General features: G+C 39.3%; 1 protein-coding gene across 3 annotated transcripts in view; it reads right to left on the minus strand.

Moving 5' to 3' along the window:
- Positions 1-15,599, minus strand: part of USP6NL (USP6 N-terminal like) — a 135,985-nt gene that overhangs the window by 31,506 nt on the left and 88,880 nt on the right. For all 3 annotated transcript variants that reach the window (XM_086610038.1, XM_086610036.1, XM_086610037.1), the window contains 3 exons: positions 15,165-15,204; positions 10,194-10,274; positions 379-486 (listed from right to left, as the gene is read on the minus strand). In XM_086610038.1, coding sequence (XP_086466164.1) covers positions 379-486; positions 10,194-10,274; positions 15,165-15,204 — 229 coding nt within the window. The remainder of the gene's footprint in view (positions 1-378; positions 487-10,193; positions 10,275-15,164; positions 15,205-15,599) is intronic.

Genomic DNA, 15,599 nt, shown 5'->3' on the forward strand with positions numbered 1-15,599 from the left:
CAAGGTGCTTCCTAACAGACGTTTCTCAAAAAGCTGCAGTTTCAGAGGTTTCTGTCTTCTTACTGGGACAGAGGGTTTGTTTTATTTTATTTTGCTTTGCTTTTAGAAAGGGTTTTGCAAGGATTTGAGGATAGGAAAAGAAACAGAAAGAAGACCAAATTAATTACATGAATTACAGAAACAAAAAATAAGCTGGAGAAGTGCTTTTCAATACGTGGTCTTGTACCTAGCTAAAACAAGCAGTAGAGTTCAATACAATTTCTAACCCTTTTTTTAAAAAAAAACCCACAAAAACATTGCACAACAACCCAAGCTTAATAAAGCCTGCAATGTCAGTATTCAACATATTTTAATTAAGCGGAAATTCTACAAACTCACGTTATAAAAGTCTTTCATTTCTTCTTTCATTTTTGGGACGTCAAGCAGTAAAGACCAGACTTGCCCTCTGAACTGCAGTGGGATTCCTTTATAAATTCTTCTATGAAACTGTATAAAGAAAATAAAAGAAAATATAAATGCAGTACAATCTACAACATTCTGAACAAAAGCAACAATGACATACAACACGCTAAAGAGAAAGACAATTATATCAATCATCCTATCAAAGGGACAACCTGCTGAGGACAAAGTGTCCAGTGACACCATAGAATCACAGAATGGTTTGGGTTGGAAGGGACATCAAAGGTCATCTAGTTCCAACCCTACCGCCATGGGCAGGAAAACCCTCCACTACACCAGGTTGCCCAAAGCCTCATCCAACCTGGCCTTGAACACTTCCAGGGATGGGGCAGCCACAACTTCTCTGGGCAACCTGTTCCAGTGCCTCACCACCCTCTGAGTGAAAAATTTCTTTCTTATATCCAATCTAAATCTGCCCTCTTTCAGTTTAAATCCATTTCCCCTTGTCCTATCACTACATGCCCTTGGAAAAAGTCCCTCTCCAGCTTTCCTGTAGGCCCCTTTAAGTACTGGAAGGCTGCTATAAGATCACCCCGGAGCCTTCTCTTCTCCAGGCTGAACAGCCCCAACTCTCTCAGCCTGTCTTCATAGCAGAGGTGCTCCAGCCCTCAGATCATCTTTGTGGCCCTCCTCTGGACTCGTTCCAGTAGCTCCATGACCTTCTTATGTTGGGGACTCCAGAGCTGAACGCAGTATTCCAGGTGGGGTCTCACGAGAGCAGAGTAGAGGGGCAGAATCACCTCCCTCGACCTGCTGGCCACACTTCTTTTGATACAACCCAGGACATGGCTGGCTTTCTGGGCTGCCAGCGCACATTGCCGGCTCACGTTGAGCTTCTCATCCACCAGCACTCGCAAGTTCTTTTCCTCAGGGCTGCTCTCGATCCATTCTCCGCCCAGCCTGTACTTGTGCTTGGGATTGCCCCGACCCACGTGCAGGACCTTGCACTTGACCTCGTTGAACTTCATGAGGTTCTCACAGGCCCACCTCTCCAGCCTGTCAAGGTCCCTCTGGATGGCATCCCTTCCCTCCAGCGTGTCCACACCACCACACAACTTGGTGTCTTCTGCAGACTTGCTGAGGGTGCACTCGATCCCACTGTCCATGTCACCAACAAAGATGTTAAACAGCACTGGCCCAGTACTGACCCCTGAGGAACACCACTCGTCACTGGCCTCCACTTGGACATTGAACCCTTGACCACAACTCTTTGAGTGCGACCATCCAGCCAATTCCTTATCCACCGAGTGGTCCATCCATCAAAACCATGTCTTTCCAGTTTAGAGACAAGGATGTCATGTGGGACCTCTGTTGATGGAATCAGCAGAGGCACAGGGAGGAAAATGGACACACAGTCCAAAACATCATTCCATGCAGGTGATGCTTACAAGCCAGGACTTTTGCATGTAGGAAGGCCTATCAAAACTGTATCACCTCTGCTAAGCGGCACTTATTCTACAGGTATTGGAAAGACTACTACAAATTTGTCAATTTAGACAAAAAAAAAAAAAAAAAAATCAGATTCTTAGCAACACAATATTTCAGGACAAGCCACAAATAACTCACTATAATTACAAACTATAAATAGGAACGGTGAAAGGCAATCAGCAATATCACAAAGCTTTAAAGATTACCAGGATTAAAAAAAAAACAACAACAACAAAAAAACATATTCGATTTTTGAATGCTTGTAAAAGTGCACCAGTGTGCTGAAATGTATGTATGCATACCAAATAAACATGTGAGCTCACCAAATAAACCAGGATTTGCCATTTCTAATGCTAACAGATTTCAGATCATATTTCTAAAGTCAAAATCAGTTTCCTAAATGCATATTAAAACATTTACACAAAAACATATATTCTAGCTACAGTTTCTAGGAATATAAAACAACCTACCAACACTGCACGTAGCTCTTAGTTGTGAAACAGAAAACTGAATTCCCCATTCCTGACACAAAGGCCAGGTTGGATGAGGCTTTGGGCAACCTGGTGTAGTGGAGGATTTCCCTGCCCATGGCAGGGGGGTTGGAACTAGATGATCTTTGAGGTCCCTTCCAACCCTAACCATTCTATGATTCTATGATTCTGTTCGGACACATAAAGCTGGTATTAGAAATGGGTCAGAAGGGGTTAACTCAGTACCTGTGCAGAACTAGAGTGCTCATAGAAACTATCTATCAGCCTTTCCTCTGACATGTCACTGCTCTTGCACTCCCATTCAGTGCTTTGGTTCTTGGTGAGCTTATTTGCAAAAATCAGGAGCACTGACAACTGTCTTCCTCAGTTCTCTTCTGATCTGCATCTCTTCATGATGCAGCATTTAGGAGCACGAAGAACCTCTAACCAGAGAAAGATGGATCAGTCATCTAAAGTCTTGGCTTTTCGCAGCCAGGAGAGACTCAAGGTAAGCAAAGCTTCAGAACAACTGAATCCTACTTATTCTAAAAACACACACATATCCTCCTGGAGATGCATCTAAGACAAGGAAGACCCAGAGAACTCTAATAAAAACAATGAACCTTTCTGAAGTTCTGGTTTTACCATTATTTTAACAATAGCACAAAAAATTAGACTTAAAAGAGAATAAAACACAAACCAACTCCTCTTTAAACAATTAAGTATTCTTCACATGAACCTACAATGAAAGTTAGAACTTCAGAATTTCAACTGACAAAGCTACTACTTCCTTAAATCATTTATAAAAGTTATGATTGTAACCTAAGAAATATTTTACAAGAAACGTCCTCCTCAAAGACAGGATCCTTTTTTCTTTCTCTCGTATTTCATGTCTCCATTTTTGGAAAATTAATGAACCCTTCATCGCAGTATATTTGCAAACCTCCTGCTGTTTGAGATATATCAGATCTTTGAAGGTGTCTTTAATGCCAGCAAGGATCCATGGCTGGATTTTAGAACGCATGACTCTTCCACAAGTATTTTGATGGCTTTCTGATGGAAACAAAACTTAGAAGGGTTATGACTTCCAGTCATACACTTCTAGAGTGAGCACAGTTATGTCAGTACAGTTTCTTCTGAGAGGATAAAGAACCAGGTACAAGGCTACAAAGCACCCTTCTACAAATGTACTTCTAGACTTCAGCTCGTGCAGAGAATTTCAGTGTGTGTCAAACCAGACACAAGGATAACTACTTGTGAGAGAGAGGATAATTCGGTCTTTGGAAAGCCAAGCAACACCAATTACAGTGGAGTTATCCTGCAAAGAGATTAGCCTGTCTGCTGGAAACCAGAATGAGTTTTCCCATCTTCCGCACTTCCCAGACTGAAACAGCCAAACACTAGGAAGAGCCCTTGAAGTATTAAGTAAAAACTGAGATAGAGAATTGTGGAAACATTTTTAAATTTGAAAATTTTAAGTTTGAAAAATGAGTTGACAAAAATAACTTTAAAAAGGCCAGAAAGGACAGAGAGATCAGCAGTTCTATCAGCCCACTATAGTTATGCCAAAAAAAACACAGAAGGAAAGCAAATATTTCTGTAGTTAAGATCAGGCTTATTGCACTACCTGACAGAATAAACCTAAATAACATTTGGAGCTTCTTGCAAACTGTTTTAGATCTGTATCCAGCTGACTCTGCTATTCCAACTATTCTTTTATTTAGGCAGAGAAAAAAACCTCTCAGCCGTTCCAAGCTGTTACAAGATCATGCCTACAGACTCAACAGAACACGAGACTACAGGACTTTCATCGTCTGCCTGGTGTATGAGAGAGAATCAAGAACAGAGCCTTTCATGGCACAGGAACATTACACAAACGGTAACATGGAAACAAGCCTGAATAATGTTATATACAATGGAAAATGTGAGGAGCACCTGATACACCAGAGGGTCATGCTGCCACACAGAGGGACCTCAACAGGCTGGAGAAATGGGCTAACAGGAACATCATGAAGTTCAACAAGGAGAAGTGCGCAGTCCTGCACCAGGGGAGGGACAGCCCCATGCACCAGTACATGCTGGGGATGACCCAGCTAGAAAGCAGCTTGGCAGAAAAGGACTGGGGGGGTCCTGGAGGATATCAACTTGAACATGAGCCAGCACTGTGCCCTTGCAGCAAAGATGACTACTGGTATCCTTGGCAGTGTTAGAGAAAAGTATTGCCAGCAGGTTGAGGAAGGTAATACTTCCCTTCTGCTCATCAGTGATAAGGCCACACGTGGAGTACTGTGTGCAGTTCTCAGATCCTCAGTACAAGACATGGACATATTAGAGAGAGTCCAATGAAGGCCACAAAGATGAAGAGACTTGACCATCTCTGCTGTGAGGAAAGGCTGAGAGAACTGGGACTGGTCACCCTGGAGAAGAGAAGGCTTGAGCAGGGAGGTTGGACCAGATGACCTCCAGAGGTCCCTTCCAGTCTCAATCATCCTGTGATCCTGTGCAGTTCTGCAGTTTTGTGAAAACGACACGGCTGCACTGCATCCCAGGGATTGGGGAGGTGAGAGGAGAACGCATCCACACCTCACAGCAGAACTCATTTCTGATAATCATTCGGTCACCAAACAGTTAAAGAATACATAAATGAGCAAACTGACAATTAGCTAATTGAACATCTTTATCTTAAGTACCTTACCACTGCTCTCTGCTGTCTTTTATTTCCATATGTAATATAGAGTTGAAAACATGTTGAGAAATACTGGGTCGGGTCTATTTACTCGTCTGTTCTCTCTCAATTAATAATGAAAATAAAAAGTAGAAAATTCGGCAAGTTGCTTCTTCTACTTCTGGGTTGAGTTAATCTTCAACAAATTCTTTAAAATTAAGGCTTTCTTAACATAAGAGCTCAAAACAAAAAACAAGTACATAAACTCAGAGTTTAAGTCACTGTACGAAAACATGCATCATTCAAAGAATGGTGTTATGGAATCTGGTATATTTCCATCAGCACAGGACATAGAAAAAAGAAAGTCATCCTCGGTAGACATATAATTATATAAATGCAACTTAAATAAAAATACAGGCTCAAGTTCTGGATCACATCTAAGATTATATTCAGCCATGGGTAGCTGTCATAATCTCTTGCAATTATTACTAATATTGTTGATTTTGAAGTAGATAGGACAAGCACACACTAGATGAGGCCCTACCACCTGGGAATTCAAAAGGAGCTTCTCATGCAAAAAGAAATCGGACCTGTAAATTGGACCATCCCATTGTGAAACAAGAGAATATACAGAATTAATTAAAAGGCTTACAAAGCAAGAAGAGAAAAAAAATGCTCCGATTTGGAATATTCCAAATGAGCCATCTTCTCAAATAATGAAGTCCATAACATCCAACATACAATGAGATCTCCATGCAAAAAGTCTGGAAAACATACAACCTTCCCCTGCCCTAATCTCGAACTCATAAACCCAACTAGTTCCAGGAGAAGAAACGAGGCCACTATCACAAGCACTAGTCTGAAGAGTGGGAACTGGCATTCTCGCTGCTGCAAGATATAAAACAGGTTTTCTTGAAAATAAAACTTTCTTGGTTATATGCGGAAGAGCTGCCCAAGCAGCAGAGGGACTCTGCCGCCTCAAAAAGAATCAGTGATGAGAAGCATGAGGATTAAAATCCGAAAGCTCACAAGAAAGTATATTTATAATGAAAAGAAAGTATATTTATAAAGGCTGCTGTCTTTAGAGGTTCTTCAACTTCTATGAGCTGCATAAAAGGAAGAAAAAGTGCAAATACAAGCGCTGCTCAACCTCATTCAAAAAATCTCAGGAATGCAAAGAGGGTTCTTCATTAAGGTTCTGTGTTCAGACTCCAAACTAAGTGGAGATTTGATGATTATATTCTATGTGAATGCCAGAACAGCTGGAAACTGCCAGCTACCCTGATTGTTTCTCTTCTTCCTTTCCCTCTCAATTTACGCAACTTCAATCACAGATAGATGAAGGTAGACAGTGAAAGATAGAAATACTTTGGTGGAAATACTCAAATGGGATGTAACATATAACAGTTTTATTTAATCTTTCCGGAAAGTTATGATCATACTAAGCCAGGAAGGATTTACTATCTGTGGTGGTTGATTGTACCCCAGATTATTAAGCAGCAGAATACAAATAGGAAATAAAAATCAAAGACCACACTGAAACACAAGCTTTGCTTCTGTATGACACTTCCTGCATCAGAAATGACTGATGGGGAGAGAAAAGCTTTGTTTTGACAGATATCAATCATAGAAAGACACAAGGGCAGTTACACACTTCGGAGACTGGTGCCTGTAAGAATCATGACGACTCCACTGAAAAGATGCCTAAATAATCGTATAGGAATCAAGGAGATTTGCATGCGGTCATGGAGTTGTACAGGGGTTCGTTTTATTATGTCATCCTTCATTACCTCTCAATCATTACTCAAATATGGTAGAGCCTGGCACACTTCTGATCTCATTGTGACAACTCTTCTGTCTCTTTCCAGCTCCTCATGGTCACACACTGCTGCTCTCCATTCCCTTCCCCTCCTCCCTTTTTAAAATTTTCTTTAAATTAGATTTAAGCACAGAAAATCTAATGGGGAAACAGTGTGAAGTTCCCAGAGCCCTCATCTTTCAATAAGAATTGAGATATTCTTCTGCAATAAAGATCAGGGGAAGATGTAAACTGAAGCATCTCGCTCGCACACACACATCAGCCAGTTAATGTTTTTTTATTAATTTTCCTTGGGAAGTTATGACGGAAAAAAATAAGGAAGCAGCCTATAGGCAGCTCTGCAAGAGTTTTAAATGAAATCTGTATTTTGCAGTTGAGTATATGACAGATTTGGATAACGTAATCAAATATATGGATTCATTTAGAGTATGTGTTCAGTACAAACAGATTTCTTCAAGCCAAAACTTTCAGCTCATTACAAACGGGCTGCCTAAAGCCCCGTACTTTGTACATCCGTGCTCTGTCCCTGAGACCGGCACCTCCTCTGACTCTCCCTTGCTCTCTTTTTAAGAACACTGGCATCTCTCACGTTGCCATTTTCCAAAACCGGGCCATCACTACAATTACAATCTATAACCCTACAACATTGTTGCTGTTGTTGTTGCTGCAACATTCCCTTCAGTGTTGTTTCTAAACAACGCTGATTTCAGGAGCAGTCTGACTGCACAGAAACCATGGGAATGTCAGGTCTTTTAAGATACAGGCTGTTCGTTTTCTTCAGTGATTTGTTCCCCTAGTGTTAGCCACTTTATCCAATGAAATGAAGACAGAAAGCAAGAGTCAGATATCGTTTGCGCAACTATCGCTCTCGTGCTTCAAGAAGGTGAGCATGGAAAGCTGGGCCATTCTTCCAACACACTTTCAGATAAAAACTGCCTTTATTTGTGAGTTTTGTACAATCCTGAGAGCATCACCAGGCTTTCCATGAAAAGCAGTGACAAATAATGCCTGACTTTCCACTTGGTCGGAGGCTGATTCTTTATTCTGTATGTTCTGGTTCACTTACTACATAAGATGCGAGGAAGAATAAGGAAAACACCCTTGTTTTTCAAGTCTCATGTGCTCCACCAGAGTTCAACAATCAGTGAAAATTTTTCCTAGCCTCAAGCAAAGTTCATCCCCTTTGTGAACATATTGAATTATTCCTGCCACTATTTATAGTTCAGCTTATAATTTGTTACATGAACTGGAACTCTTTCTGCTCATCTGATCTGCTGTAACTTCTGCATGCTTGGTGAAGAGAGGATTATTCAGTTGAGTCATGGACTAATGTCATCCATGGCTGAAAAGGAAGACCATTGCTGCTTCCACAACATGTAGCTATTGTGTTACCTGAAAGGTCACATTTAACATTCTCTTTGCAAACCAAATAGCTGTTACACAGGGTTTTTTTATCATCCCTTTGACTTGGGAACATAGTTGATCTTTGAATCACCCAACAGCCACAGTAAGGACACAAAGTTTTCCACTTTGCACAGAGTAATTCACTAAACCAAAAGGCTAGCAAGGGAGCAGGCTTATGCTGCAGGCCAGTCATCCAGGCAGTCATCTGGGAGGTTTAATAGCTGTCCTCTAGTCCTCAGCAAAATACAGGTGGATCAGCAGCACCAGAGAATGCCAACAGAATCTTCAATGGAAAATGCAAGTTTTAGGTTCTATTGAGGACAAGAGGGAATTTGGGAACCTCGTATTCTGTGCATTATCCACTGAACAGCCACAAGTACAGTTAAAAAAATCCTCAGAACACAGTGTTGGCAATATCTCTCCAGCAAGTTTCTTCACAGCTGAAATTTTTCCATAATTTTAAGATGACCAAGGCTGCAATTACAGCAAATAAGCTATCCACGTGAAAATCCCTATCTAGCTCTTAAAGTAAGTAAAAATACTTAGCACTTAATGGCATGCCTAACATAACACACTTTTAGTCATTACCTCCAGATCATTATTTGTTGTCTGAGTAGCATAAAAACAATCCTGTAACTAAAAATCCCAAAAGCAATTTAAAGATTATTAATGGGCAATTCACTTCCTTAAAATTCACATAGAAAATAATTTTACTAGGGTTTTTTGCTGTTTTGTTTGGGTTTTTGTAAGTCAATAAACGTTGTGGCACTGTTGGGCACTGTTAAGTAGCTGCCAGCAGATTTCAGTTCTTCCATATTGATTCCAAAATCAAAAAAGCCTATCAAGGTATGAAGTATTCTATTCAAAAGCAGATCCCATTCATACCATCAAAAAACTTCACTTCCCTTCAAGATTATGAATGCTGTGTTGCATATTATTCACAGAAAAAACAGACTTATCCCAAGGGGGACAGAGCACTGAATGGCTTCCTGTACTTTTTACCTTCTAACTTACTCACTGCAACTCTCCTTTTAACAAAGCAACCAGGTATCTTGGGATATCCTAAGATATCTGTGTTGGCAAGCGTGATAATTTAAACATCAAACTATATGCACTACATTATGATTAATTAGTTTCCTTGGAGAGTTATTCAAGGCAGTTTTCACTGATCCATGACTGTAAGCTATCCCAGGCCCTTCAGTAAACCTGGGCTACAAAAAACAAAAAAAGAAAAAAAAAATAAGAAAAAGAGGGGGGAAAAATGGAAACAGTAGAAGAGAAGAAGATTAATAATAAAACACTCACAGATCTTAATAAGATGCCATCAGTAACTCCAGAGAGTAACTTTAAATCTAAATTTTAATTAGTACAATATCCAGCATACAAAGGAACAAAAAAAGCAAAGTTAAAATTCACAACCCTTGAAACAGGACTTATGATTCATGAAGAATTCAGCTATACCCATTTAAAGGTATCTCCTCTTTTCAAGTTTATAAATATTTTTCTTTTTCTTCCTCCTTTGCATTCTCAAAGCATAAATCAAGCACAACCAGCTCTATGCAAGACGAGACAAGCGGGGCTGATGCTCCACCCGCTCCACACGTTATCTTGCAGCCGTGCCCGGTGCGCTGTGTGATCCGAGCTGCAGCCCAACAGCGCGGGGGCAATGCAGTACAGCACCCAGTTATTGCTATGAATACGTCAGAGATCCTATGCAACGGTGCCTTTAGAAACTACTTGTATTGGACCACCAGTTTTGTTAGATTATTATTAGGTTATTACATATTATTGCATTTTATAAGCATAAAAAGCCTTTTTCTTTCAGCGTGTTGTTCTGTTGTTTTTTGTGGGTTTTTTTTTTCAGATCTCATAAGCAGAGACAATCTAATTTAAAGTTATACATTCATCCAGAAGTGACAGCTAATGAAAAAAGCATGCATAACTTTACCTTTTCACTATTCTTGTATTTTTCCCAGCTTTTCAGCATCTTAAGCCATTTTGTAGTTCTTTCAATTTCAAGGTGCTTTTGCTGAAAAGAAATTAGAATTTTTTAATCATTTCAAGATGAATACATCTAAAATTATTTATGTATTTCTAAAAATATTGAGAAAAAGTTTAACACAGCATCATCAACTTTTCATCCAGTTATCTAGAACAGCAACAAAGAGTAACATCAGTTCACTTAAAATATAAAAAAAAAACCCAGCCAACCAAAAAACAGGCAGAAACCCTTATTTTCAGCACTACATAAAGAATTGTATTTGGTAAGAGAAGATTAAATAAAAGATTTATAAAAGTTTCTTCTTCAAAAATGTGTAGAAACACATTTTTGGCAAGTACGAAAAACTTCAATTTGTTTTATACTCAGTAAATTTTTAGGCAAATAATTTCTGCTGCAAGCTTTTTAAAAGTTAGTTAACTTTGAAATGATCACCTTTACCCAGACTTGCCCTAACCACAATTAGCTACGGTTTTCCAGTGATCCCATAAACCATCCCTTCTTAAAAGGCACAAAGTACATGAACAAAGGAAGTGCATGCAAGACTGACAGCACAGCAGCAGAAATGGGAATAAGTTCTAATTCTGGATATTGCAAGCCTTGCTATAATTCTTACCCTTGACTTGGTACATTTTTACCTAAATGGTCCTATATCTTAACATCAGAGATTCATTCTGAAGGCAAGATGATCTTGCTTAAACTACATTACTCACAAGAATACTTCCATAACAAGGTGATAAAATGAGAATTCAAACCAAAACAAACCCTATATTCTCAAAGTAAATAATCATATCAAGTAGTATAACATGTAATACAAATATGTGAATTCCATGCATTATTTATATTACATATGGCTTTAAAAGCATGGGACAATCCTACTACCTTAAAAATTGCCATTCTGCCTTCGAAAACCTTGCTACAGTTGCCATCAGCTTCTTGGATATGGGAACCAAACAAGCACTTGGAATTAGCTGGTTTAGTCCCTGGAATTTCAAGGCACCTTGGCTCTTCACAGCCAAAAAGCTGTATTTTGTTGGCTCCAATGATAAGAAGATTTTTAGTCCATATTTTTATAGCCCAGTTTTACATGCTGTAAAGTAGGCAAGGCGTCCCTGATTATACTACAAAGTTAACTACTATCTGTATTTTTTAGAATTTTTCAAACAACAATATTTCAACTCTTTCATAATGCTTTGGAGCTGAGGATCAACCCTGGAAAAGCTAAATCAGAAAAACCTATGTGTATGGCTATTGCTTTCGCTTCAGAGATGAATACAAACAAATATTTAGGTTTTTTGTAAAGCCCCTCTACCTCCAACTTCAAATTCAGGGCTTAATAAAGACAGGAGGGATATTCTGTTTCATATGGTTAGTGATGCAGTCCAGTAACAACGCAAGAGTTTAATTTCAATGCTCTGCAGGATACTGAAAACTTATTAATGCTTTCATTAACTGCATCTGAAATGTTGGGGAAAAATACAACAGAAAGTTACTACTTATTGTCTCAACAGAATTCTAATTTTACTTCTAGCTTTACCCATTAGAATTTATGGATTCTTTCTTGGCTAGCAATGAAACAAAATGGGCAAAGGACTTTAATCCAGGAGCACAAAGCCTTGCATTTGCAGAAGTACAACTTGATGACTGCTTAGGTCCACTTCAACCATGATTCAGTCCATAAAGTGTCCTGGAAATAAGTTGAAGTGGTTTTTTTAAGTTATTTTTATTTGAATCCAACTGATGTAAGCCTGACATAAGTATAAGAAAGCTACGTGGAAAGTAGTGCCTCTACTCTTTCAACCTTAACTTATCTAACTACTCACGCTGCAATCAACAGCCCACCTTCTTGTTCAGGTTCCATACTGTATTTGGCAATACCTCAATCACTTGCTTGTTTCTTTTTTTTTTTTTTTAATTATTTAAAGCACTTCACTTAAGAGTTAGCTTAGAGACGAACTGTAGAAAAACTACTGCTGCCCAGATTACATTGGTTTTCCAACATTGTTTCCGATTCTGCTCCATCCTTGCAATCCCTTTAAGAAACAAGCATTTCTAACATCTCTAAAGCAGGTGTTCTCTAGGCATAGTTTAGATTGCAGGAATAACATTGCTATCAAGTCAGGAAAGGTCTCTGCCCTCAACAGGCTGTTCAGATAATTGGTAAGAAAAATAAAACCCTATCTGCTCCCACACTCTTCTTGTTCGTATGTTTGATGTACTTTGAAGAGTTTTGGTCTTTTGAGCCAGAAGCTCACTTCAACTGTATGTTTGTTCAAGCTTTTATGTCTTCTGTGTCAATTTATCCCAGTTCTCAAGTGATGCTACTGTAGTCAAAATAGCAATTATTTCTGTGCTCAGTTGTTGAAAACTTTTAGCGTTTTTTTCCAAGTCTGAATTATGTTCGCCTTAATGTCTAACACGTGCAACACTGAAAACATGGAAAGATTTGACACGGCTCATTGCAGAGCAGACGGATGCTGCTGCTGATCTTTCAGGCAAGTTCCGTGTAGCTGTCACCAAAAAAAAAAAAATAATCCATTTATCTGTCTTCTGAGTACGTTTTACACTTTGAAGCACTTTTGCCATTGGGAATAACAGCATCCCTAACTGAAGCAGACATGGTTTCTTAGTCTCGTGTCAGTAAATAATACACTACTGAAAGTAAAAAAGCATGAAGTAAAGTTGGCAAGCATCCATCTTTTGTGTAGCACTCTGCCTTCCTGGAGAGCAAGTCCACTAGCGATGAGGCTGAAACCAACACTTGAGCAAAGGCTCAGCAGAAGCCTCAGACAAAGCCAGAACTCACTGAACTGCTCCCTGGAGAATTTATAATCAAGTAAACCGAAGACAAAACCAAACAAACTGAAAATTACCTACAAAACATTTCAAAGCACTTCAAAAACAGAGTCAGACACAGACTCCAGATATCCTGAGGTCAGCTCTCTGTCCACTACTCTCTTCTAGATGACCTTTCCTCCCCTAGTTTTATCTCAGACATGCTGTATGATTCGTCTGAAGGTTAAGTTGTTCATAATGTCGGACAACAACCCGATGCATTTAAGCCACCAAATGCCCAGCAAGGTAATGAAGCATTAAAATTACTCTGCAATCGCAGTAATAACACCTATTCTAAAAGTATAACACACGCAAATACACATACAGGCATGTGAATACACACACAGAACACCCAGCTTAAGCTTTACACTAGAACATGTATGAAGAACAGCGATTCAAAATTCACAAGGATACACAACCCTTCACATAAGCTGCAAACTAAACGAGAATGTGACTTGGGAATATTTTTTAAAATTCTCAGGTAAGGCAAAAGGAAAGCATGAATAGCTCTGCCTAATAAGTGAATTTAAAAGATATCACACAGAAAGCTTTCAGTGCTAGCCTACATTAACATGACACATTAATTACCCTACAAATGCTATCTTGAAAATTGTAAAGATCCAAGCGCTGCTGACAAGACAGACAAACCTCAAACCAGCAGAGGTCAGTATATCATCAGGAGTATAACCAGGACTAACGGGAGCATTACTGTACGATTATAAAAAGACACTAGATTTGCAATTTAACATTGATTCAATAAATACAGTTTCTACGCTGACATTTTGTCTGAGACAGCACAAATACAATATGGGACAGAGAACTGAGACGCTATTTTCCCCGCAATAATTTGAGTCTAACTACAAAGCCACAGTGAATCAGAGCTTCAAAACACATATACCACGATAATTGCAAGCTGTCTAATATTTACACTCATAGACTCACCACCCTGCTGTGTCCTTCTGATGGAAATGAAATTATAGGTACACTCACTACGTTATTAAATGTAATGGAACATGGCAGGAAAATGCAACTATTTCAGGCTGTGTACATGAACCAACCCAAAACAAAAGGTACTCAGAAGTTCCCTTCTTTCACAAGAAGTTCTTCTCACTAGCCCTCTACTGAAGCTCAAAATAATTAATTTTCAAAAACACTGCTGCTCTTAACACTTGAGGAGCTGAGCTGCCTTAGAACAAGTCATTCTGTCTCTCTTCCATGCACTATACTCATTTGTGCAGCCAAGAGGGCTAACTTTAAACTTCCAATTTTAAATATTTTATCATGAGTTTTCTGATGATACAGAAGACCAATATGGACAAATAAGAAGGATCTGTTCTGGTCTTGAAGATAACAATGGGTCTGACATACCAAGGGGAAACGCCAACAGTATTTAGGTTGAGAGGAACTGAAATTGAGTTCCTGATGATTTTAATAAAAGCTTTCCAGGCTCCCAAAACATCAGCTCCCCAACTTTTCCTCCAGCATCCTCCAATAGTAGAAGGTTTTTTGGACTAGGGCCTGCACTGGCTGCTGACAGGTCTTGCATGTCCAAAATACATCTGGCTCGTCAACTCAACATTACAAGGCAGGACACCACATTTGCGATGGCAGCCGGGATACTTGTCACCATTCACCAGACTAAAAAAGCACGCTGCACTCCTCAGGGGAAGGCAACGCACACCTCAGCATTAAAGCCACCACCTCACTTGGACAATCCATCCAACCAGCACAGCTGATGACAGCTCATGACACAGAGACAACAGCTCTCGCTCTTTCAGGGCAGAGCTGGGTGCGATCTCTTAAGCAGCTCTGTTTCCTTTACTGGGTTATATGATGGGTAGAGAAAACTGACGTTTCATTGCAACTAGTAAATGTAAGATCATGTAGGCTCCAAGGGATCTGTGGGCAAGTTAACACAGCCTCAAGGATCACAGTCCTTACAGGACTTAGAACGTGTTTCCTTGTGAATGCAACTCACTAAAATGCTGCTTCTACTAATTTCACAACGATTTATATTAAAGACAGTCATAAATCTGTAAACGTTTACTTCCTCCTGGTCGAAAAACCGGAAGACACTAGACTTACCTTTTCTATTGCTGCATCATGGACAGGAAGCTCCTCTGGACTGAAAACAAAGAGAAAGTTCATATTACTCTTGATTAATCTTGGCACAAAATCATTTCTGTATAGGTTCTTACAAGCAATCATTTACAGTACCAATGTGTAGTAACGAATAAACAAGAATCCTGAACTTCAGAAAATTAAGACAAAGACACACAGGAACCTTCGGAATTTATTTTTTCAACAACATTTTAAAGTACAGAACTAGAAGTATTTCAATCTTAAACTTTCTAAATCAAAGTAGTTACATAGTTTCAAATGACAAGGTCTTAACAAAAAAGTTGATTTTTTTCTTTAGTAAAAGAACCCTGTGCTGTACTACTGAACTGAAACTTAAGTGAAATTTTTGTTTTGTTTATTAGACCACACTAGTGTTAGCAGAAATAACCCTATAACAGA

The sequence above is a fragment of the Tauraco erythrolophus genome, chromosome 4 (genome assembly GCF_009769465.1).
Source record: "Tauraco erythrolophus isolate bTauEry1 chromosome 4, bTauEry1.pri, whole genome shotgun sequence".
In the NCBI taxonomy this organism is placed as follows: Eukaryota; Metazoa; Chordata; class Aves; order Musophagiformes; family Musophagidae; genus Tauraco; species Tauraco erythrolophus.